At 32.9% G+C, this 26378-nt stretch overlaps 1 protein-coding gene and 1 non-coding gene across 4 annotated transcripts in view; both read right to left on the bottom strand.

Moving 5' to 3' along the window:
- Positions 1 to 4487: 4487 nt before the first annotated feature.
- TNPO1 (transportin 1) overlaps positions 4488 to 26378 on the bottom strand; it is an 85461-nt gene continuing 63570 nt past the window's right edge. For all 3 annotated transcript variants that reach the window (XM_031446636.2, XM_064481429.1, XM_010974985.3), the window contains exons 14-25: positions 25195 to 25366; positions 23843 to 23929; positions 22579 to 22686; positions 22293 to 22451; positions 22125 to 22212; positions 19758 to 19856; positions 19474 to 19569; positions 16525 to 16600; positions 15543 to 15642; positions 12940 to 13014; positions 11964 to 12106; positions 4488 to 10149 (exon numbers count right to left, since the gene is read on the bottom strand). In XM_031446636.2, the coding sequence (XP_031302496.1) occupies positions 11999 to 12106; positions 12940 to 13014; positions 15543 to 15642; positions 16525 to 16600; positions 19474 to 19569; positions 19758 to 19856; positions 22125 to 22212; positions 22293 to 22451; positions 22579 to 22686; positions 23843 to 23929; positions 25195 to 25366 (1168 nt within the window). In that variant the 3' untranslated portion in view covers positions 4488 to 10149; positions 11964 to 11998. The remainder of the gene's footprint in view (positions 10150 to 11963; positions 12107 to 12939; positions 13015 to 15542; positions 15643 to 16524; positions 16601 to 19473; positions 19570 to 19757; positions 19857 to 22124; positions 22213 to 22292; positions 22452 to 22578; positions 22687 to 23842; positions 23930 to 25194; positions 25367 to 26378) is intronic.
- Positions 14190 to 14315, bottom strand: LOC116152381 (small nucleolar RNA SNORA31). Its single transcript, XR_004136020.1, has one exon. It is a non-coding gene; the product is annotated as a small nucleolar RNA SNORA31 (small nucleolar RNA).

The raw sequence follows: 26378 nt of genomic DNA, 5'->3' as shown, positions 1-26378 counted from the left end.
TTATTTAAGCTAGTCCTAAAAGGATTTCAAGAAAATTAAAATTAGTTTTAAGAAACTCAAAGAAAATGTGCATGATTACAACTGACCAAAAAAATTAGGCATAACAAAAACCATTAATTCTTGTAAAATCCTACTGGACATGGAAGAAAGGCTTATTAACTATCAATTCTTTCTGTTTCACATATACTTAAAGGGATCTTTGAACACAAGTTCAATTTTTGAAAGTCTTGTTTGTGATAAGGAAATGTGTTAAGAAGACATCTTAAATATGCTTTTCTATTTGGGAAAAGATGCCTTCAAAGTGAAAATGTAAAAAAGCAAAGTACCTAGAGAAGTTTATCAATAAATGTGCCAGAAATGTGAATATAGACTTATATTACCTGGCCTTGTAGGAGGTTATTTGGATACCTCAGAAGTTTAACCACAAAAGCTTGCATGAATCTTTAGTCCCTAAGTATGTCAGATTGAAATGACTTGAGCTAACACATCTGTAGTCTTACCATAAATAAATTGCTTGCTTTTTTATTTAATAGGGCTGATTTATTACAAAAGATGAACTTGCTGAAAAAAAAATTAAAGGAAGTCAGTACCAGTTAAGTCTTATCTGATGCTATGAAGTTATGTGTGAAATGCACATGAATATATATTTATGTGCCATTTAAATAACAAAGTGTACCCACCACTCAAACTCTTCATGATTGCACCCTCAGCTCTCTTTCCAAGTTGTAACCATCTTAATTCTGTATTACAATGTATGCATTTCTTTTTATGTATTTCTTGTCAGTTTTTGAATTTTATATGAATGTTTTCTCTGTATTTTACTGAAACTGGCTTCTTTTGGTCAGAACTATTTTTGGAATTCATCCTTCCTGTGGGACATTTGGGTTGTTCCTTCTTATTCGTATCTGTGCTGATATGAAGAATCTTGTACATATATGAAGTTGTTCCCAGTTCTATACTAGGAGAAGAATCTCCGAGTCAGCATATACAGGTGTTCAGCTTCACTAGGTAATGGCAAACCGGTTTCCACAGATCAGCATTGTCAGAGTTCCTGTTCCTCTAATGTGCATCTTGATTGAAAATTGGTATTTTCAGTTTTGGGGAGTTTAGTGAATGTGAAAAGATGTAACATCTTTTCATTTGTTTATGGGCCATCTATCATACAGGTTGAGTACTTAAGGGATGATTTATAGGTCAAAATATCTATTTGTAATTTTTATGTTTCTAAATTGCTCTTCATAGTGTACTAATTTATACACCTGCTGCCAACGTATGAATTCCTGTTTCCATGTTCCCTAGGTTAGAGGGTCAAAAAATCTTTCTGATCTTTGTCAATGTGAAAGCAATCTACGTATAAATTTCAGTCGACTGAGTTGAGTACCTTTAACGCATATTCAGTCTTCTGTAAACTCTTAATATTCTTTGCCTGTTTTTCTATTAGGTTGTCTTACTGACTTCTAGGAGCTCTTTATAATTTAAGGAAATTTAATCATTTTCTGTGAAAGGAGCTGCTCAGTTTCCCCCAAATTTTTACTTTCTCATGCAGAATTTGTAGGCTGTTTAAATCAATCTTTTCTTTCATGACTTTTGGGGTTTGTGTCAGACCTAGAAATGTCCCCACACTAAAATTATATATAAAAATAAAGAAATTTAAATGTTAAATTTAGACACTACAAACTGGTACTCGTTTTGGAAAGTAATCTATCTCAGGCTACTTGGGCCAACTCAGTCTTCACAAGCTTCCACATTTCTTGAACAATCCGGTTTTTAGAAAACAAAGCTACTTAACTTGGCCTTGAGGAAGAGTCCCTCAACCCTTGGAGGGAGGGAGAAGATAACTCTCATTTTTCATTCTTCTATAGCCATTTAAAAAAAAGGCTGCCAAAACAAATGACCTCCATATTGCTAAATATAAAGTCAAGTTTGTCTTACTTGTTCGATACATCAGAACACCATGCTCCTCTAGTTTTCCTTATTCAAGCCCCAAGACTTCACTGTTGGAGAGTTTCATGTTTAGTCCTCGTGTCTTTCATTTTTCCTGTTCAGTGTTATTCAGTTTCATGGAGTAAAGCATACTTACACACTTTCAGTTTCCCGTCTTCAGCCAGGTCATCTCCCCTGAACTGCCTACTGTATCTCTTTATGGATGTCGCAAACCAAAATCCAGATTTTTCATATTCCAGTTCATATTTCCATCCTTCCAGCTGCTCAGTTCAGACCCAAAACCTTAAGAGCCATACTTGATTTATTCCCTCAAATCCACTCCTAGTATGTTTGCAAACCTTGATTTCTGCTTTAAAACATATCCAGATAACCCTACAATGGTCCTTTATTCAAGAACGAAACTGACAAATACCAAACGTTTTATTATCTCAGAGCATTTGTCCTTACAGCTCCTTTTACCTGGTTACTTGTCCCCAGATATCCATAGATTCACTCCAAGTCTTTGCTCAAATCACACCCTTAGACCTTCCTCTATTTCCCTCACCCTATTTAAAGCAGCAAGCCTGCTCTCCATCAGCACCTTTCATCTCATGGGCACTTGCCATGTTCCATATCTGCCTTCCTACAATAGAATGTAAGCTTCCAAGGACTAAGGAATTGTGCCCATAGACTGAGATATTTGTTAAGTATGTGATATGAAAATATGACTTTGTATATTAAATCTCCTAAATATAGCTAGAAAACCGTGTTATTTAAATCACAATTTACAGCATAGGTGGTAACACAGTGAAGTTGCTGCTGGGTATGAAAATTAGTGTAACTTTCTATGGAAGGAAATTGGATGTTCTAACCATCTCCTTTTGACATGGCAATTCCAGAGAAAATGGAGATGTAGGCATTTCGGCATAGGGTCAATCACTACAACTTTATATCTAAGAGTGAAAAGAGAAATCACTTCTGAATGCCCAACAATAGTAGGATGGCTGTATAAATTGTTCAGAGTACAGCACAGCTCTCATGTATACTTATTAACAGGCAAATTTAGATATCAAAAACTGCACAAATTCATTATTCCTATATGCATGGAAATATTTATTATATCACTGGGTAGTTCTATTAAAACTCATTTAAAATTGTTCACTTTCTTTCCTACACTGTTTGGTGAAGTTCTTCAAAAGGTAACGTAAAGCTTGAGAAGGAATACTTAGTATGAAATTTAAATTGTCAGAGTAGGATGGCTAAAATTTGACTTACATTGATGACTGGCACAAAACCCTGAAGGCTTTTAGTGTAACAACTTTTTCCCTATCACTTTTGCCAGCGATTTCAGAAATTGCACTTAATTCCTAAATTTTAATTTGCAGATTGTGTTGAACAAAACATTGGAAATCTGCGTGGGTATTTCAGGAGGCTTTTACATCAAGTTAATACAAGACTCATACAGATTAAGGACTGTGAGATGAGAGTCACAGCTTCAGCAGCTTGTCTCTATTAAACATGGTAACGAGGAAGTCCAAGCTCAGAGCTGTGTAGTTCAACTGCTACTTGTCCAGTCACTCCTAAAGAACACGCAATGGAAATGGAGTCAGGTTATGAACTATTTACAAAAGTAAAATATTTGTCAGTTCAAAAATAGGTATAAAGTGAAAACTCCCTATCTTAATAGTTTGTACTTTCACTAAAATGTTAGACTTAAGATTTAGCTGCAGGCACATTTTAAGATTGCAACAGCAAATCAGAATCTTGAGTAACTAATGATTAGGCTGGTTTTGATTACCTTCTCCCACAACTTAAGTCCTAAATTCTAGAATCGTAAATTCCTTCTTGAAGATGTGTTTTAGAACATGATACCGGTTTCAACTTTTCTTCTCCCTCTCTGACGTAAGTGAAGTATTCAAATATTTTCATGTACACGTAACAAAAGGGGAAAAAAACCTGAGTCTCATTTTCCTTGAAGTTTTTTGGGTTGCATTGATTTAATTTCAGGCACTTCCTTGTTCCAACATGTTCTAAATCTCAAAGAGCACTTGACAGTTATGCACACATTTCCTCTAAAATATATTAATAAATTTTAATTAGTAAGGTGCAACTATAATGGATTACAACCTGAAGAGGAAACTTTTATGTTAACTTTCAAAATTTCAAGTCTTGCCACACATTCATACACATTTGTACAATCTATCCTGTTTTATTCACGAAAACGTCACTTAGTTTTAATTCCTTTTTTTGGAGAGCAGTATCTTTCCTTCCTCCCTCACCAAAAGCTGAATCTAGGACCAAATGATTAGAAATACATCAATAGGAGTTAAAATGTGGGGAAAACATTTTTTTTTTTTTACTACACTATACAACTAAGTACTCAATTTTACAAACAGATGTCAAACAAGAGTGCCCCCCTCAAGTGTAAGCTAACAAAATCCCTCCAAACAAAACAAAACAAAACCCAAACAGCAAAAAACAACCCAACAAGACCTATCTGGACCCAAAACAGAGGGAGGGAAGGAAAGCTCATTTCCTTTCTTTAAAAATCAGAGTGAAACATCTATAGTTAAACAACTTTATTAACATAGTCAAGCAGTGATTAACATTCACATCTATTATGTCACATCATACAAATGTAAATACAAAATTACTACAGTACAATATATATTCTCTGCATGATCCAAAATATTTGGTGGCCCCAAAAAACTCTCTTTAAAATTCAGCAGCTTATCAAAAATTAAAACCGTATTCTATTTAAAATGAAGATCTGTTAGCACAGAGTTTGACTTCAAGAAGTATCAATTTAGTACAGTTTGAGAAGTTGCAGGAGGATATGTTTGAAGGACACATTCTAACATAGTGTGGCAGGTACAGGAAACATCAGATTTAAAGCTTTTAAAGCATAACTCATACAACCTAAGTTGTCAGCAGAAAGATCCAGTTATTTATAACTAAAGCTAAAACTACTAAATTATTGCACCCAATATTAACATGAATATTAAGTGTAAAACTGTTTCATAATATGAAGTGAAGTCATTAGCCATGTTTAAACATCTCTTCTCACAGATGATAATCTATTGAGTAAAATTAATTACACAGTATTGTCTTATTATTATCTCCATAAAATTCATCCAATCTTAATTTGGTTCTACACCCACAGAGGAAAACAGCAATGAAGCAATGTGGGACAAGTACAGCAGAACCCCTTTATGAGGCTGGTATGGGGAGGGAACCAACACTGCCTTATAGGCTAACCGTGTTATATGGTAAGCTTTTAAGAAGATACTTAGACTTGCAAAACAGCTAATTCTGCATAATACCAAGCCATAGTATAAGGGGATTCTATGGTAGATGAACACAAATTGTAACTAAAGGGAAAATACTATTTTCTTAGTGATATTGGCAAATAGATTTGGTTTGGTTTTAAAATATACAAGAGGTGAAAAAAATCACTATTTTAACTTCCCTCAAAATCATGCATACACTTTAAAAAAAATACATTCTGGGATACAAATCACAATAAACAGTTGCTATAATTTAAATGTATACCTTAAAATTAATAAGTATAATAATTAGGCATAAAGATAAAGAATTCTCTACATATAATACCAATGGGGGAAGATCTACATAAGACTGAAAAATTAGTCACAAGTCATCTGGAAAGTGTACAAGTGAATGAAACTTTCATGTAAAATTAATTATTAAGAGGCATTAGAAATATCTCCATATTTAATACAGTATTATTATGTACTAAGTAGGTATACAATTCTCTTGCATGGTATTACTAGATAATATTGTTACACAGCTCTTCATTGATCTGACTTTTCATCTAGATTATTTTAGGCCCTTAATCTGAAAACCACAGTTTTCCTCAAGATTTCAATGCCTACGCTTCAGTAACAGTACTAGTAGCAACAGTTAGTGTTTTCCCCCTTGTATTATTTGCAAAAATAATTCAATAAGCAAAGCTGTATGAAGTTTAAAGTACTACTAAAGGAAAGATTTAAATTGCAGTTATGCATGTACACTCTTCTCCTGGGAAGAATGTTTTTGCACCGTTATCTGTTAATACATTCAATATGAATAATATAGATTAAGTATATGAAGCAAAAAAAACCCCACTTTTTTCTTTATGGCAAAGTGTTTAAATTAAATTTAGACTAAAGGGTTTAAGACATAATTAGTTTTAATTCTGGCATTTCAGCTATGCAGGGTAATTTAGTACAGGACAGAAAATTTTCCACTTTCCTATCTTATGGGTTCAGAGAAAAGGAGAACCAAACTGAATTTTGCTTTCAAGGTAAACCTGCATGCCAAGGGCTTGCCAGGAAGGATTTATACCACTATAGTCTGCAAGAATAAGGACTGGGAAATCAGACTAAATGGGAAAATTCTTCATGAAATACACTAAAAAACCCAAATATTAAGTATAATGACCCTTTATAAGCATATGTCACCAAAGCAAGAAGGATACAAGAGTATTCACCTGAGATAAAACTTGTATCTGAATATTTTATAACTGAGTAGACAAAGCATTTCAATAGAGGAAAGTCAGTTGAAATTATTTTAAAATATACATCTGATCCTATTTTACAATATATGCAATTTAAGCAATTCAGATCAATGAAAAAGTCTTAACAAAAAAAAAATCACAGTGTTTATCAATATGTTAATTACAAAATGTATGCTACTTATTTTGTTTTTAAGATGTAATGGCTTGGTTAAGTCTTTCAAAATCTATTCTTCTGAAATCTAACTTGCGTCACAAAATCAAGTAGCAATAATGTAAAGCATCAGAACTGGCTCTGAAAGATTATTTACATGTTGATTATTTGGAAAATAACCAACCAAAAAATATAAAAAAGTGATTTTTTTTTACACAGTATGAAGTTATTAGAGATTAGACAATACAAAAAGCAAAACTCTTTCCTGAATAAATGAATATCTGTGGCACTAAGTTCATTTACTAATGGACTGTAACATGAAACTGCCAAACATGCATTTAAATTATATTAAATACACTTTCTGTTTCCAACTTAGGTTGATCAGCAGCTTTTGTTCTGTTAGAATCCTTCAAAGAGAGAAGCTCAAACAGGAAAAAGAAGGCATATATAAAACAGTAAACACTGACCTCCTGAGGTTCCTACAACATAAAAATATTCAAGTAGAAAATCTACATCACTTAGCAGCGGCTATTTCTGTAGTTGAGCACACTAACAGCACTTTAGTGTGTAAGGAGCAGATGAAGTAAGCCGTGCTTTAAGCGTGCCAAGAGGCAGAAACACTGGAATGTAACAAAGACAAACTCAGACATTCAGTCAACATTCAAAACTATTAAGACTACATCACAAGAATTAAGTTGCTTTATATATATATCCCATGATGTATTAAGTTTTATCAGAACAGTAAATGCTAAATCGGAGCTTACCTCAAAAGATAACTTAAATGGCTTCTGCAAATTCCTACACTGTACTATGTGACTGAAATATAATTAGGAAGAAACAATAACCTCAAGGTGGGGAAAAACCCAAAAAATCCAACCTGATCTCAGGTTATCAGTCATACTTACTTACTCTAATTTTGTATCTTTAAGTTTTCTTTTAATTTAAAAACATGCTAAGCGACTACAAAAAAGGGTACATTCTTAATTTACATATCTGCCTAACTGGAAATCAACTTTTCAGTCCAAGAAGTTAACAATAAAGCTTTTCAGTCAATACAGATTTGTCAATCACAGGTCCAGATAGCTTTATTTAAGGTTGTTTTTATATGTTCGTTTTAAAGTGTTCCGAAGAATTTTGCCATTTCTTTTGATTTAAAATGTTTACTACCTATTCCAAAATATTAAAGTATCTCCCATATTAAATTCTAAAAACTTTTGAAAACTACAGAGTATCACTAGAAGTTAAGGATAAAATATCTACCCTAATCAGGTTTTAAAGACTAACTAGGAAGCAAATTTGAGCTTCCAGTGAGGCAATGATACTGGAAAGCAAAATGCTATATACCTTTTGGATCCAACTTATAATTTAAAAAAAAAAAAGGGCATTATAAAATGCGATCTAATTTCAGGCTCTACAGACTGAAATTTGCAAAGCCAAAGCAGAGGAAAGAAGGTGAAAGAACATGTTAAAAAAAACACACACACACACACACACACACACAACAACAAAACCTTTCTGCATGCTACCATGCATTTGAAATTTTTTGAAACGGTATTTATAAATTCACACGCATACAGCTCAAACTTCAGTGCAATGGCTGTATCATTCAACACCTTTAGAAGAATAGAACCATGCAAAGAGGAGCAACTACTTATAAAAATGGTTATTCAGTATTTATTCTGCAATGCAAAGGTGACAAACTAAAATATAAAAAGGTTGTTATGGCTTAACATTTCTGTTGCAGATTAAATATGCAGCATTGAAAAATGGAAAGGTGTGGCTTCATCTCTGACCAGCAGAGTTAAAAAGAAAAATCTCTCCATTTTCCTTCATCATCATGGGATACACTGTTCAGGCAATCCAAATTAATAAAGACTTGCACTTTCATATGGACACAAGATCAAGTGTACCAGTTAGGTTTTCACATTCACAGTATATAAGAAAATACACATGGAAGGAAAAGTAAAGGGTTAACTTAACAAGGATTTATTCACAGGAATACATGTAAGTAGAGAAAAATAACAGAAAAGCTAAACAAATGAAATGAAGAGGATCCAAACCAACTTTCACTCTGTAGCTTTTTACTTGCACCCTGTGTGCATATATCTAGGGCACAGAGGGCCACCAACATGCGCCAATACAGTGTAGGAACCCTGCATTACATCCATTAACTTAAACATATCTTTAAGATCATGCTTTGAACAAAAAAAGAAAGCTTAGAAGGCAATATGTTGAGTGGGAATAAACATTGAAATATAGCAATCATGTCGTCAACTTCTACAATTGTCCTTATGTGCCAACTAACATTTATGCAGCCTCTTACAGATCTTTTACCATGTAATTTAAGTTTTAGAAGTTTTGATAAAATCACTAGTAGTATATAACCATGCAGAAAGCACATCACACTGACAGCACAGAGGCAAAGATTTTGCACAGGTATATCAGCTTTCCACATTGTGCAGGTTACACACAATACAATATCAATCTTATTCCTAACAGATCCTAAAAAGATATTTCAAGGCCTAGCTGTAAACTACAGTACTTTATATCTATATTCTTAATGAAAATAAAATTCACAAATCTTAAAAAGGAATTTTAAATGCAGGGCTATATTGAATTGGTAAACTGCAACACAAACTGGCGCAACAGAGGTAACTGAATACCAATCTCACTCTATGTGATGCAAGCATGCTACTTCCCCACTAATTTAAAGTACTTTCAATCACTATGAGCCAGAATGCATGCCCGAACCTTAAACTGCACTTTAAAAATAATGTCTTGGCCTAGAAATTAAGTCTAATGAAGTACAACCATCAAATTATATCCACTACATTGATGTTTTAATGCGAAACCAAGATGTCAATCTTTAGTCTGATATGCCCAACCCCATTTATCCCGCCCGCCCTGCCCACCCCATAAAGGTGAAAGGAGTGACTCATTTGGCATTTCACAGGGTGCTTCATTGTTTAAATTTGTTGTTTTATTTCCAACTTTTTGGGGTACCTTAAATTGTAACTTCCAAGAACCTGCTTCTATGGGTAGGCAAGCTGATTTTAACTCTATTAGCTTCATTTGTGTAGTTCTTCGTCAGCATGCAAAAACAAGGCCCCACTATGTGGGAAATTTTATAAAAACCTTTAAATAAAAAAAAAAAAACTTTACTGTTTTGTAACCCCCCATTCTTAGGTTTCCTTTATTGTGCGCTATATAATTTTTACTCTTTCTTATCCCTATGCATCATTTATATGGTTCTTGTTTTGGTACGATTCCCCATAATATTCCAGAATGTACTGCTTAGTGAGTAGATCGAATAGATTTTTTGTTTCTTCTCATCCAGTGCGGAGTTGTAATTGGAGACAGATTTCCACCCACAAAGGCTCCAGATGTTAAAACGTTTCCCAACATCGACTTAATACAGTGACGGCAACACCTCCCTCCCGCCCCTCCCAGTAGGGTTGGGATTGTACTGTATTCCCTACTGGTTTACCCTTCCCCCCTGTAAAGGGTAACATTTTCCCTGGGTGCAGAGGCTCCCTCATAGTCTCCAAGACTGAAGGACCTGTAAGAAAGCAAAATAGAATAATTTTATAACTTAAACAAAACTTTTTCTTTTAAAGCCAGGGGAACACAAAATTAAGTAACAATGATACCTCTACCTAAAGAAAATGAGAAATTGGATAAATTGTCTAAGATCATGCTAATGAGAACCACGTTGCTTCCTTCTCCTGTGGCTCTCAACGTCACCTGCATCAGATGTGAAAAGTGACTCCAAGCTGGGGACATGCATAGAGAGGTGTGTAGCACGTTACACAGATGAAATACACTTCATAAGATGCCATCAATCTAATTCTTTATCCCCTTCTGCACAATGGGTTCCAACAGGAGCTGGTTATTTCTTACACAATAAGTTGCCCTACTATCTTCAAAATTAAGTAGCACTTTATTTAGGACAATCACTTTCCTTAGTGAGAATTAAAATATTATTCTTTCCCCCAATATTAAGCCAAAAAAAAAAAAAAAAAAAAGCATGACAGTTTTGGTTGTTTTGTCTGATGTTTTGGTTTAGGAAGTATTAACAGTGTTCACACTGCACCAAGGCCACTATATTCAGCAAATACCAAAAAGTAAATTTTAACTCCTGTTTTCTTGATGTTTCTAATAACAATTCTTCCAACCTTATTTTACTCAAGTCATTTCCTAAACCCCAGGCCTCTTGATTTTTCTGATAAACACATTTTCAATGCTAGTCCAGTTTTAATCTTTTAGCCCTTGATGCCAGAAGTCAATTCTCATGTGAATCAAGCACTTTTCTAAAATACTAAACCCACAAGACACAAATAAGGGCTCAAGATCACCATGGGACAACATACACAAAGGGGTCTGAGACATTCCAGAGGCTGCAAAATCCGTTTCTACTACCCTCTGAGATTAGTCAATTTAGATGTTGCAATCTTTCCAAGTTTAAAATCTAGTTCAGAGTAAACAAACAAGTATGCAAACAAAAACTCCAACATAAAAGGCCATTCAAATAAGCGTTATGTCTTCTGGACACACAATGAGTACACTCTCTGGCTCTCCAGTTGAACAGGTCTCAGCTCACATTCAAAAGCTAAAGTTCTGGATGACTATACTAACCCATATTCCTAACATTTATTCAGCCAACTTAAGGGTCTAAGGCAACATACTAAGTTCTGGCATCACATACAGCTTAGTATTCAATCCTCATAATAACCAGGGAACTAAGGCTAAGAGACCAGAATTGTTAGTTTGACCAACAAGTCAGAAAAACTGGAACAAGAGTCCAAGTGGACTTATTCCACTACCACCCCAAATCAAAACAGAATCTCCCACTGATCATTTTAAAACACAGTGCTGGGTACAAGGTAGGTGTGCTCGATGAAATATGAAGAATAAATAATAAGCTCATATTTACTAAGCCCAAATCCAGTTCTAATTCAGCCTGATTTTCTCTAAAGCTCCCAACATAGAAAAGTCCTTGATATGTAAGAGATGACAGACTCATGCTTTAAAACGAAATCATCTCTAACCTGCCACAGTGAATGCTGGTGACCTTTTTTATAGGGCAGAAGTTGAAAAAAGGAATAGCCGAAGAAATGCTGATAATCTAACTAGCATACTAACTTGGATTTCTTTCTCCCTAGGATTCAAAGTGGAACCATGCATTTTATCTTGCTTGCTAGTTCTCTTAAAGTCTCTAGCCTTCGCTTAAGTAATTCTAAGGTCCAATATAACATGAGACTTGTTTACCTTAACTTCTGTGGAGAACAAATAGCTTTTATTCTATTCAGTAATTTTATATTTAAGTCCTAAGTTTCTTTATGCTGAAAAATTCCAAATTTCTTAACAACTTACCCCTAATTATGGGACTGCAGCTTAAGTGTATGAGATTAAACACCATAAAAAGCTGCAAGACGCTCTTTTAAGGGAAGCGGAAACTGGTCAGAGAAACGCCTCCAATTTTCATCCCCAACTTGATTTTTAAATCCATGAAGGATCTACAAAGAGTAAAAAAAAAAAAAAATCATTAATTTATCAATAGCAAAAGAGAGACTCTCATATCTGCAAAGCTTCTGAAATCAAACCTTATTTTATTATTCTAAAATTTAACACATTTTAAAGTAGTTATTCTCAAACTTTGTTGAATTCTACACCATTCCATGTCTTGCCTAAAAGCACCTCATAGAATATGCTAAACTTTGCTTTGAGAAATTTAGAATTCAGCAAGTGTCCTAGTAACAGATGTATTCTAAGCAATCTCTAACATACTACTAATGGAAAACAAAGCAAAAAAGATAGAATTCACCCAAGGGATGAAATTTTTATGCCATATTTAATTTATTCAAATTGAAAATATACAAAGCTTTGGGTTCATGGTTGCAACTACAGTTCACTGATTTTAATATTAAATAATTCAAATGTGTAGCAGCGTTTTATTTTGTTATAGTTGAGTGCTGACAGGAGCAAATCAAAAGAAGGCATCACTAAAAAACACACAGATTTAATCTCTGTTGTGACCACTTATATTTACTTAGTTCAACAGATTATATTATACTCCAAATCTTAGCCAGTCGTGTTTCAAAATATATGCTATTTTGCATTGGGATAATGGGACTACATGAATCAGTCATAGTGCTTGAGAAAATATTTTTAAAGTACATGCTCTACTGTACTTTAAGAAAAGATCAATTCAACTTCTTTACCAAGAACAAAAGTTATATAGTCTACCAATACTGATGAAGAGTCTAAGTTTCATATGAAATATAATTTAAACTTTCCAGCTAGGACTGTAACAGTCACAAGATGTGAATCATGAAGACTTTTTAGTTACCTTACAGAACATGTCTCTCAGATCATCTTTTGGGTTAATCCATGATGCAACAGCATCACAAAAAAATATAAAATCCTGTAACAAGCAAGAAATACATTTTAGGTTGGTATTATATTTGTCAAACACAATAAAAGATACATGAATATATATCAACAGAATATTTGGTAAAAAATTTTTTTTAATCAGCTATAATCATAAAGAATTATATGTGATTTCTTAATGGTTGTCTCTATTACTCCAGCAAAGAACCACTACTCATTCAGTTTATATTGGAACTTACTGCCCTCTAGTATTTCATTTCACATTACAAAACAAAACCCCAGTCTAGTAAACATTTAGCATCAGCAAGGGCTGAAAGCACCAAATAAGCGCCAATTTAAAAAAACCTTCATTTATTGGATTAGAAAATTACATAAATTCAATAACTTTACAGTTGACTACCCTAGAAATAATTTAAAGCTATTTAAGTATATGCAAAACAACCTTGATTTAAAGAATAGGAATTAATGTCTAAATTTCAAGATCCATCTTTAGATAGAAACTTAAATGAAATGTTCATAAGTTAGAAGAAAAATTATGTAGTTACAAATAACACCTAGCCCAACCCAACTCAAAAGAAAAACCGAAACACCCAATGCTCAGACCATTACCTAAAAATAAACAGGTTATTCTGACTAAAAGAACAAGGTGACAATAGGTATATGCTTGAAATATTTAAGTATTTTCTAATCTTGACTATCACACTGAAGCAACAGTTCAACATACAATATATCGCTTATGTTGTGACAACCTTCAATCTCACTATTAAATTCAGAGAACCTCTAATTACAAAATTTACTAATACGAAAGTATGTGCTAAAACACACTGAAGCAGATAAAATGCCTGTGCCCAAAGTTTATGATTTACTCAAATAAGATTCCTTATGTCTTCCAAATACCAAAGTCCAATGCTAAAAATTTAAACATCAAAAATAAAACTTAAGATGTTTCTTTAACTGTATCCAAATAAAGTATGTAAAAAGTAGAAACTACTACTAACTCTTTTTTTTTTTGGCTTGTCTTTAATTTTCTTAGACAGAACCTTTATGCTTTTAAAAGTGGAATCAATTGGAAGTCAACAGTGTAGGGAAATATTTCCCAATACTTTTCTTGTAAACTCAAATTCTTACTTGGTGTAAAGCAGGCTTTTACTGTTCACAAAGTTACTTATGAATTGCAAAAAAAAAAAAAAAAAAAAAAAAAAAAAATCTCCCTGCAATCCCCCATTCAATCTGGGCTGCTATAATCCGACAGAAAGTGGGAGGACACTTTCTTCTCGCATTCGTAGTGGAAACCTTAGCAGCAGTAACTGCTTCAGGCCTGTCAAAGAGATGCATTTCTACCAACTCTTAAGTTGGTAGTGATTTCCTGAGCAACACACATGTTACTTTCAATGCTTAAATGTCAATTCAAAAGGGAAAAAAAGGTATTGAAAAAAAAATTCCTGTAGGAAAAGGCTCCTTCTTAATACAGTACATCATATCAGATACCTCCAAAACATATTTAAGGTGACACAAAATTCTTAAATATTGGAAAAATCCCGGAAACTCAATGCTAGGAGGTTATTTTGCTACTAGGGACCATCTTTTAAGATAGCACTGGCTTGTTTTAATAGTAAGTTATTAATGTTTTACAAATGTGAAATTAGCCAAAATGAGCTAATTGGTAAGTTTTCAATGCCTATCACCTACCTCAACTTGAATTTTATAAGCCAGTGATTCACATGTGTTTCTAAACCTGAGTTAACATACAGCACAGGAGTTTGTGTAAGATAGGAAATATCAAAAGGTCTCAATTAAATAAATATTCAAAGTACCTATCTCTTGAAAGTGAAAGGTTTTCCTGAAACCATTCCCACAACTTTCTTTTCCTTACAATTTATCTTTTGAGGACCCTGGGGCATTTAACCTAGAGCCCCACAGCCTGCATTCTGTTGGTTTTATACACATGGTGTCAGTCAACACATTCCTTTGTTTTATGTCAGCTGGATCCAGAGGTTTGATCAGATTCATGTTTGACACTGCTGCCAAATAATTTTTTTTAAATGCCAAAGATGTCTAAATATAATATGAACTAGGACAGAAAACAAGACAAAGATGAATAAATCATAAGCTCTCAAAGTTAAAGCAGTTTCAATGGCTGATTCAATATTCTATTTTATTCACACTACTGAGTTTCTAATCTAAGTTTGATTTCTAAGTTACAGACAGAATAACCTACTCTCTTAAATGGAGAGATCCTCAAACTCAGTATATTGATATTCATGGATAGGAGACATTTACAAAGTAAATAAATGAGATACAAATATGGATGAAAGAAGCTATGGCTTAATTCAAGTCAAGAATATAATTTTCTCCTAATCTATTATTATATAACAAAAAAAGATTTAGGAAATAAAAAATAGGCATTATCATTTCAAGATATTAGGATATATACAACATTTGAAACATAGTTTGCTTCAGTATCCTAAGTGAATATTTTTATAATTATAGTTCTAAAATATTTCCTCCATTGACGTTTCATTATTCAGAATATTAAAAGTTAAATCCTTATGAACATCTTACTTGGATTACTCCACTGGGATTCACACTGATCATGGTACAAATCCCACGAAATGCTGAATCCTTTTCCTCATTGTCCCTTATGTTTCTCAGAGAGGTGCACCTATTAAATCATAGAATTGAGTTTAGCATTTAAGTAAGAAGCACGTTCAACTACAATACTAATGGACAGTATTTAATGGAATAAGCACCAGAGTAGAGATAATGTTTATATTCAAAGAATTTTCATAAAGCTTAAGTTTCTCACACTTCCTGTATTACGCTGGGCCCATTTAATCTCAACATAGTGGAAATCATGAAATTCACATTTCTTACTAATAGACTGCATCTAAGTAATAATAATTGATTTTAATCTCCCATTTAAATTAATGAGCTTGAGCCAAGAATAAATTAACAATTTAAAAAACTGTATTATGACTTGTATTCCATTAAACACTACTAAAAAAATGACTTGAATTGAAAGATTGTCAATTGAAAGCAGCAGAACATAGGATATACTGCCACAATAGAAACTATTATTATACAGCTTATGGTGTAGATGTTTAACTTTTACATTAACAAGCAAATAAGATTTTTATACATAACAAATTTAAACATGTATTTCTTAATGCAATCCAAGTTTTCAAATTAATTCTAAAAAGAAACATAATGCAAAAACCTCAATTTATAGAATTTGCATGCATCTTTATTTTACTGGTGGATATTTAAATGCTTTTTATGTATAATCAAGCTTTTTAACACAGCAAGCATGTGACAATCTTATCCCATGCATCAATTAGTCGTTAGCCACAACATAAAATAAATATACATGACGATGCTACTGAAAAACCTCACAAACCTGATAGGACAAGATTAGTCACATGGTTGGCAATGATTAAGGATTGTGATTTTTGTAACCAACTGAAAATATATCTAAAAGTGAGATAGAAAGAGAAAGAAAGAGTGAAGAAAAATGAATTAAAAAAAAAGATTGAATAATACACACCAGGGTCTTATAAACTGCTGTAGCATGGGGGCCACCTCTTGAGGACAAACGTAACCAAGACGACCAATTGTTATTGCTAAGGTAACGCAATCACGGTTATACACCACCAAACGCCAACCAAGACATGAGCAAATGAGGGGGAAGGAGAAAAAATAAAGAAAAAACAACAAATAACTCAGAAACAGAAACCAACAGAATTTGTGTATGATAATAAACATAAGATTTCACCAGTGCTGTTTATTACCACCCCCTATAATAAGGGGCAGCAACATATATGGCATACTCTTGGAAAAAGAAAAACAAAAGGAATTAAAAAAACTTCAAAGATTGAGAGAACACCAAAAACCATGATGAACTGCTTATCTTGCTCAATCAAGTGTCAAAATATTTTTGATAAAAAGATGAGCGATTAAACAGACGGACTTAGATTCTTCCTTCAAAGCCAGTTGAAATTTCAGAGTTTAATAATGAAATCTATGTTTTTCCCCAAAGAAACATTAGTAAATGTGAATGATTACATTTCTGAATTGTCTATTCAAACACACTTCTCAGAAGTTTAAACAGTTAAAATCTTTCTCACTTTTCATCTCTTTTTATAAGTGATTTACATTCTTTGAAAGTTATTTAGGAATTTAATCCAAATTTTGGTGTATATATATTTTTGTTTGCTAACATTTCCAAAAGAAGCCAGTGGACCATTTGTTGCCTGATATCAAAATCAACTATCAAATTTTAGGTGTTGTGGTACATACGGAATAAATGGATTGGAAAATTGCTGTGCTATGTCAAATCCCATTCGAAAAAAACCTCTACTGGCAATGATAATGATAATAACAGTCCACTAATTTAAAACCATATTTGACATAAAGGAAATCTACAGTCCACTGTAATGAGATGTGATTATGTGGACCAAAGGAACAAATATTCTGTCCTTGCTTAAAAGGCACAGCACACCATAGATAATATAGATCATAAAACATACTGATTACATGCTAATATTTTATGTTTTAAAAATTTGAAGTGGGAATTAATCAAACATATATTTACCATCAAAATCCTTAAACTTACAAAGAGCTAAAACAAGTGCCACTCAGAACTGCATTCTGCAATTCAAAGGTACATACATATAAATACATTTATACACAACGGGAAAAAAAATACAAACAGAAAACAAACCATGAGGTGCTTTAATGGTGTTCTCTCAAAAACTTACAGGTTAACCTTTCATAAAAAAAGGGTGGGGGTAAAGAAAAATGTTTAAGGATTACTTGAAGCAAACTACACAGATAATACTAAAATCCAGCAGATTCATATGAAGCAAGAGAAAGAAAACCTATGTTCAAAAGACACAAACTATGCAACATTCTCATTAAACAGGCAAGTATGAACAATCCAATGAAACATGCGATAAAGCAGATGATGGTCCATTGAAAAAGTTCAGTGTAGGATATACTAATTAGAAAAAAAAGCAAATAACTGCATACACTAAGGAATTGGCTTTATGAAATAATAAGATAATGGTAATTAAGTTGCTAAAACCTATGGATTATTAGTCATTGACACTAATTTTATTTTAATAATAATCTGCCCAACTCTTTTGGGTAAGGAATAAGAGAAACATTTTCTGCAGCCACTTGTGACAAGAAAAATCCAGTGAATCCCAAGTATGTTTCTCAATCAATTCAATTCAACAACTTGAAAGGCATTATCAACCACCTTTTGCTTTCTTTAGGGTAGAATCATACTACGAATATAATCTTATAAATAAAGCCAATTTGTTCAAGGAACTGTAATAAATTCAACTGATATCCCACAAGAAACTTTAATACACATTACACTCAACATTTATTTGCAGTTATGCATTCACATTTAAAAATAAATAGGAAGTTTCTTAAGGTTCAACAGTAATTTTATAATGGCAAGTGTTCTAAATCTGAATGTCATGTATAGGTACTGCATTCTAAACAGAAAAAAAAAACCTGACAAAATTTCATAACCATCCTATACATAGATTTTTGTGCTTTTCAGCAAGAAAATCTAATTCACTTTATGCTATAAACAGTACCCATACAGCCAAACAGCCATATAACTGTTTCATAATTAAAAGATATCCTTCCATACCAATAAACATACCAATTTAAATCACATTAGGATATAACACTTTTTATAATTAAAAATGTAAAATTAAAATGCCTTTGAAAATAAATTTTTACTTAGAAAACCTCATTTGACTCTTTGTCCAGTATTTTGGTGAGGCATTCATTGACTATGAACATATTACTGGAATTATCTTCGCATATACAGAAAAAGACATACCTGATCAAAAACAAAATTTATATTTTGAAATCATTATTAGCAAAAATCAGGGAGGGTAGAAAGAAATCTCCCTGAAATGTGTTCTATAGTATGGAAGGTATTCTTTAATACAAACATGCTCTCTATAAATGCAAAAGAGAAACAAGCTTCCTGAATAAAAATCCCACAAGATACTGCTTAAGTTCCCAATTTGAAGAAAAATATACAATGAAATACAAAATACATATGCCATTGTTAACAAACTAGCCACTACAGTGTAATCGATTTTCGGCCATATTTTTACAGATTGAAAAAAAAAAATCATTACTCCCCAGCTATGAGTTACTCTCTTAATTAATGTAAAAGTAAAATTCATATTGTTCAGCAGTTATTTTATAGCTGGGTCAATTTCAGGGAGTACTAAAATACTGTTAATAGGGGAGAAAGTGTTTTTGTTTTTTTTTTTTAAAGTTTCTTTAAACTGGTTACATAATGAAGCTAAAACAGTATAACTCATTAATGAGAATCCAAAATAGCTGTTAATAAGCTGGGTTTCTAAAGCTAGCTTTGCTTTGGTTTCTCTACGCATCTTGACTTAAAATTACGAAGGCAAATAAATTTTCTTTTCACTGTAACAGTTCAGTCATATGGTACCTGTATTCTCTAACAACGTCTTTGGTGTGTTGGGTCTGTTAATGATTTCTACAAGCTGGTGCAACACCATAGGAATATAAGGCTGCATCTCTATACCTAGATCATTACCAAAAGAGAAAACAAACAAAAAGTCGGAATGTTAAAATATCAATGTAAAATATTTTGCTCCCTTTATTAACTATGATGTTATATATTTATATACATAAAGCTCATTAAAAAAGGCAATTACAAAAATATTGTATCATCTAAAAATTTATACTTTTAAAAGGGGGAAAAAATCTTACCCATTTGAATGGAGATTTCTCCAATTGCCCATGTGGCATTATTGCAGACTGAAATGAACTCTGGATTTAGGTTGGTTCCCAATATTGGCATGAAATCAGCTAGAAAAAAAATTTTTTTAAAAACTATGTAGTAAACTTCTCAATAGCAATGTATTGTGCTTAAAAGGAAATCTACTGTTAGAAACTGAAATCTAGGCAAGAAATAGCGTTTTTTTTTTTTTCAAAGGTGTTGGAAATAATTATCTTAAGGAACCAAAGGAGGCAATCTCTGACCACTGAACTTTCATATGATGTAGATGAGGAAACCTAAATTTTGGTTTTATTTTAAGTATCATTAAAAAGAGCTGGTCAAGTAATCTCTTTTGTCATCAGACTGAGAACATTCAAAATAAAAGTGAGGAAAACATGATACAATAGAACTTTCTTCAAAGCTAGTCTTTAACACACACAATTTTTTAAATCAACAATTTTGGCTTTTACAGTTTATCCTAGTGGTCTCCACATACCATTTTCACTTAAAAGAAATGAGGGCTCTCAGAAAAATGTCTCATTGCAGGCTAAGGGTAGGAAATGTACAACACAAGCCTGGACTATTTTGTCATACCAGAAAAGACTCAGGACTCAACTTGATAAAGCTCCCACTGCTGGCAGGAGGACAATTTGAGCATCAAGAGTTCATAGTGACACTCAAAAAATAAATACAAACAAAAACTAAACTCTCAAACGCAATATAGACAGATACCTGTAGAAGATGCTGGGAATCAATTCATTATTTTAAAAACCGGTAAATGGTCAAGTAATTATCCTGCCTCTCCTGTATGACTTGTACTTCAGGGCAATAACAGATTGATATGGAAAATGTCTCTATATATGCATTCTCACTATTAAGTGAAGAATTAGAATCACTTTTTAAACCCCTAATAAGTTAGAGGATCTCAGAGTTTCTCAAGCTCAGCAATACTGATAGCCTGGGTCAGATTATTCTGTTATGGGGGGACTGTCTCCAGCATAGTAGGATGCCTCGCAACATTCTTTGCCTCTACCCACCAGCTATCAGTAACACACCCAGTGTTCAAATGTCTCCAGACATTGCCAAATTGCCCTTGATTGAGAAACACTAACCTAGAAAATAATCATCATGGTTGACAACATAAAAAGGGAAAGACAACTAGACACTGCATACCTCCTGAAGAAGGTACATGATCTATAAAGTCATAAAATTAAAAAAAAAATCCTTTCACACAAGTTTAAACACATAAAAACTAAAATTAGGGGGAAATATTGGTAGAACAAGGTTTCCACAGAACAAGAATTTATTATAATTTCATTTAGAGTGATTAGGCTTAAACTAACATTAGTCAAAATTCAGAAAGATAGTTATTATTCTAAAGCACAACTGGGAATTGGGTGAAGGTGATCAAGCACAAACTTCAAGTTCTAAAATAAGTAAGTTCTAGGGGATGTAATGTATTACATTATGACTGTAGTTAATTAATACTGTATTGGATATTTGAAAGTTGCTAAGAGAGCAGATCTTAAAAGTTCTCATCACAAGAAAAAAAAATTTTCATAACTATGTGAGGTGATGGATGTTAACTAAACACTGTGGTAATCATTTCTCAATATATAAATATATCAAATCATTATGTTGCACCCCTTACACTTCTACAATGTCATATGTCAATTACATCTTAATAAAACTGAGGGGGTGGGACCCAAAAGCACACTGTATCATATGAAAAAAGCATTCAGGTCATTGCTTTAAACCAGGGTTCAGTAAACCATGGATTATAAACTACTAACATCCAAAATGATGGGACACAGAAATGAAGGAAAAATAACCAAAACCCCATTTAATCCATGGGTCTGATGGCAATTCTGGTTACATTATTCAAGAAATCCCTTATTATCTACACAAAAGACTAAATAAAACAAATGTTATGCTATTAAAACAGAAACAAATCATCATTTACTTTTAAGTAAACTGTTCAAACTTTCCTATGATATCTGAAAAAGTATGCTGGTTTATAATGAGAGACTATTTCTGGGTACCTCTACAAAAAAGAGAGGCTATTCAGAGTATCCATGAACCAGCATACAGGACCAAGGATTCAGAGATGGGCATGTTCTTTGAAGTAATACTTTTCCAACTTTTCTCCAGTCATAGAATGCCTACTGAGCTGCTAAAGTGATGGTGAATTCAAGAAAACAAGGAACAGGCGTTCCTGTCCTGCCTGCTTCAGTCAGAAAAGCTTTATGCAGTGAAATGTACGTTTGTAAGTGTTGGGATTTCATGAACTTTAATAATACAAGCTATAGTTGATGAAAAATGTTAAAAATCATCACAGCAGTAGAAAATATTCATACCTATACAAGGCTTAACATGCTGAAAGCAAGCTTTTGTCAGGTCACCTAACAGGGCGAAGGAACTCTGTCGTACTTCGGGCATTTTATCCTACAAGAAAGAAGAAGAAATTAATGCCAATGTGACACAAAGAGGAAGGTTTCAATTCATTTTAATTTAATAAGTCTCACCTGCATGCACTGATACATTAGTGTTAGAATGTTACTTCGGGCTACTAGCTGTTCAATGTTGCCTCCAAGACCTTCAGCCAGGCCACTGAGTAAGTCAAGAGCCACTATCATAAAATCTTTATCTGGAGCCTCATATTGATCTGGTTGAGCATTGTTCAGCTGAAATTAGACACAATTTTTTTTGAAAACTTTGAATCAATTATTGAAAAAGTTTGTATATATTATGCCTATCCTTAGAAAAATGTTTATGATGACAAGAAGGGAGAAACAAATTTTTTTTAAATACCATGGCTTGTGCAAGAGTCTTCTGTACTAGGTTTACACAACGCTGATACACAGGTTCACAGTACGGAAGGAAGCCAGATTGCAGAGCTGTGGCAACTGAAGATAGGCACTAGAAAGGATAAAGTAGATGTGTAAAATTTCTGGGTACACCTAAGATTATAATAAACACTTGAAAGTGTACTCAATAAGACCCTGGTCATCTGTGAGCCTGTCCTACTACTCTATGGTATACAGCAGGTTTATTTTTTCAAAACTTTCTTTGGATGCCATTCATTGCTGTTAAGTTTACTAGGTGGTCAGGGGAGGTTTCCTCAGGAAAAAAAAATGTAAAGGTTTTTATAATGTACATTATCCTCCAGGAACAGATCTTAAGTATTATGTACTCCTATTTTTTTCTCAAATGTAAGAGAGATATTTATCATCCCATGCTGGTCAATGATGTGGGTGGAATTTACTGGGCACATTCTGAGACCCTGCATGGAAGTAAATACATCTAGCCATTATAATTCTTCTTGTTTTGTTGGGCCCAGAATTAGCCATTGCTCTTGGTCACAGAAGTTTTTACTTCTCTGGTTAGGGACAATCCATGGCAGAAGTGGTGACCCCTGAAATGACAGGGGGAACAAGAATGACTGAATTGGTTCTACCAATTTCAATTCATCTAGGTTTAAGTTACCACATTTGAGAATGTATTTCAGTTATCTGAATGGCATATAATTTTTGTTTTGTTTTAAAAAAGTAATTACACATGAAAACAAAACTTCAAACTAGACAGAAAAGGTATAAAGTGAAGTTTCTCTTATCAAAGTCCCAATGCTGCTTCACATATATGAGTGTATGTGTGTATATATAATAGATAATATATAAAAGAATTTAAACTATTAAACATTATGGCTTGGCTGTATGTGTATACAAAGACATACAGTCAAAACAGAGATGAACATATATATGTTGATATGGAAAGATCTCCAAGATAATTTATTATCAATTAAGTCGAGCAGGTTAGAAAATAAGTACAATACAATCCTGTCTACTTAAAAAAAAAAGCATTAACACATCCATTACACTTTCTATTTCACAGTATTTCTTAGTATAGATGCACCATAATTAAAGTGATTCAAAGTTACATATTTATTCTGCTTTTAAACAGAAATGGCTCATAATGTAAATTAATTAATACTTATCATCACATATACCTGTTTTAGATTTGGACATGTATTTTTTTTGATAAAACAGATTAACTGCATATTACCAGATTAGCATACCTCAAGTAAAGGGAAGAGATCTTTATCTTCATCCTTTAACATGTTCCATTTCTGGATCAGTGGTGGCATTAGCATCTGAATATATTCCTAATTACAATGATGAAAAACACATAAAGCTCTACTCTCCTATGTTAACAAGCCCATTCTGAGTTCATGAAAATTAAACTCCATTCAGAGTAATTGTGTAAAATCATTACAGAATGAATTTTAAGACTCATTCTTTGTTCTAATTAGCACCTTTAGAAATTTTTTTGCCTGTTTTTAATTTATATCACCTTGTTCTATTTTTTTTTTGGAACTTGTTCTATTTTAAATCATCTTATACCATTTTTGAAATAAGCTGTATTCGTATACATCAAATTTGATGTAGTGGTACACATCAAATATGCCATTACATAAAAATTACTTGATCATAATCAGGAATGATCTGTTTAAGTTTTACTCTCTAGTGACTGAATTTTTTTAGTCCTGGGGCTTGTGACATGTTAACATGGCTCCTGCTCTACAGCAGGTTATAAATGACAGTTAATAAAGGTATTAAAAACAACAGTAGAAAAAGATTCATAATGATTTAAATGTCCTTAGACTGAAGAATCCATGCAACCAAATAAACATAATAATCATATAAACAAGGAGCACAGATTCTAAAGGGTCTAATCTAAGACATTAGGGATGCCCCAAACAAAAGTAAACCAATCATCATGAAAGCAAACCCACAAACAAGTGTCCTGCACCAAGTTTAACTTATAAACACAATTTCTTAAGACTTCTCATACAGTAATTATAAACGTGAAATTATTCTTCAACAGGGAATTTCTAGCTGTATTAAAATTCTAACATTATTTAAGTCATATTTAAACAAGCCAAATTCCACCCTCCTCTTCCATTCTTAACACTACTAGAGACAGAGTTTGGATCCCTACCCATACTCTGAAGCACTATTTAACATTTTAAACTGTTACCCTATTACCCTAATTTTTAATTGTTTTGGTATTTCCCATACTTGTAAGTTCCAATGAGAAAACAAAGATGTTTCGATGTGGTGTTTATGATGTGGTAGATACAAGAAGTTTAAGTAAAAGTTGAAATCCTTTATCCCCTTTCCTTTAATCACTCTAAAAAGTGTTGGTGCATTTACGGGAGATGCTGCTATAATTTCCACATCAAACACATATTTATTTTTTAAAGTACTATTTAAAAGGTAAATACACTTGCTGTTTTTTTTCAGATCTACCTTCCTAAAGCAGCAAACACTCCCAAAACATTTTAATTTATGAATTTGTTAATATATTGACTGTAACTATGCTATATAATATATAATTTTTTCATAACAATTCATCACAAACACTTACAGGTTTGTTTAAATGATGTCCTACTGAATCTGCTAATGTTCCTATGGCATCATAAAGAATGAGCAGGTTCTTATGCTGGTATTTACTAAATGCGAAGACCAACGTATCAAGTATATAAGCAAGATAAGGAACAAGTTCTGTACAAGCCTCCTCTTCTAGGGTAGCAAAGGCACTATAATTAAAAAAAAAAAAAAAAGATTAGTATTGTAGAAAAGGAACAGTACGACAATGGTAAATCTAAAACTAAAATACTGTTGGTTCATTCAACAAGTTTATTTGATTATTTACTATTTATTTAGTTGCTCAGTGCTGGGAATATGGCAATGAACAAAACAACGTCCCTATTCTCAGGGAGTTTAAATTCTAGTGATGTTCCACATTAATGAAATCAGAATAAAAACTGTTTAACTCTTCCTTTCACACTTTAACCTTCATATGCATACCAAGAGTCACAAAAAGAAACATTTTTAACACTCAGTGTGTTTGAGATGTATGAGAACAGTAGTATCACAATCTCTCAAATGTTTCTTTTAGTGGGAGGAGGAAATGAGGTGCTGGAGGTCAAAGGGCACAAATTTTCAATTTATAATTGAAGAATATAAAAGAATAAATTCTAAGGATCCAGTGTACAGCACGGTAACTATAGTGAAAAATATGGCACTGTATACTTGAAAATTGCTGAGTGAAGATCTTAAGCATTCTCAAAAAAATTGTTACCTATGTTAACTATGTGAGATGACAGATATGTTAATTATCTTGATCTTGGTAAATGTAAATGCTCTATAATGCTTATGTATATCAAATCATTATTTTATTATATATACTTAAATACATGTAATTGGGGGAGATGGGTATAGCTCAGTGGTACAGTGCGTGCTTAGCATACACAAGGTCTTAGGTTTAATCCCAGCACCTCCACCAAAAAAAGAAAGATTAAAAAAAAAAAAACCCATGCAATTATATCTGTCAATTATTCCTTGGTAAAGTTTAAAACACCCTAAGCCCTACACTCTACATTAAAATGCACAGTGCATGTTATTATAAATTTGTTTATTTTTGGCTTACTTTTTAGGACAAATGTGCAAGAAAGGAAAACAACTCCAGAGACTCAGTACAATTACCTCAACTTAACCCAAAATTTGTATTGATTTTAAGGTGTATGTGGCTCTTCATTTGTAAAATTA

The sequence above is a fragment of the Camelus dromedarius genome, chromosome 3 (genome assembly GCF_036321535.1).
Source record: "Camelus dromedarius isolate mCamDro1 chromosome 3, mCamDro1.pat, whole genome shotgun sequence".
NCBI lineage: Eukaryota > Metazoa > Chordata > Mammalia > Artiodactyla > Camelidae > Camelus > Camelus dromedarius.
This window is presented reverse-complemented; position numbering and strand designations above follow the sequence as displayed.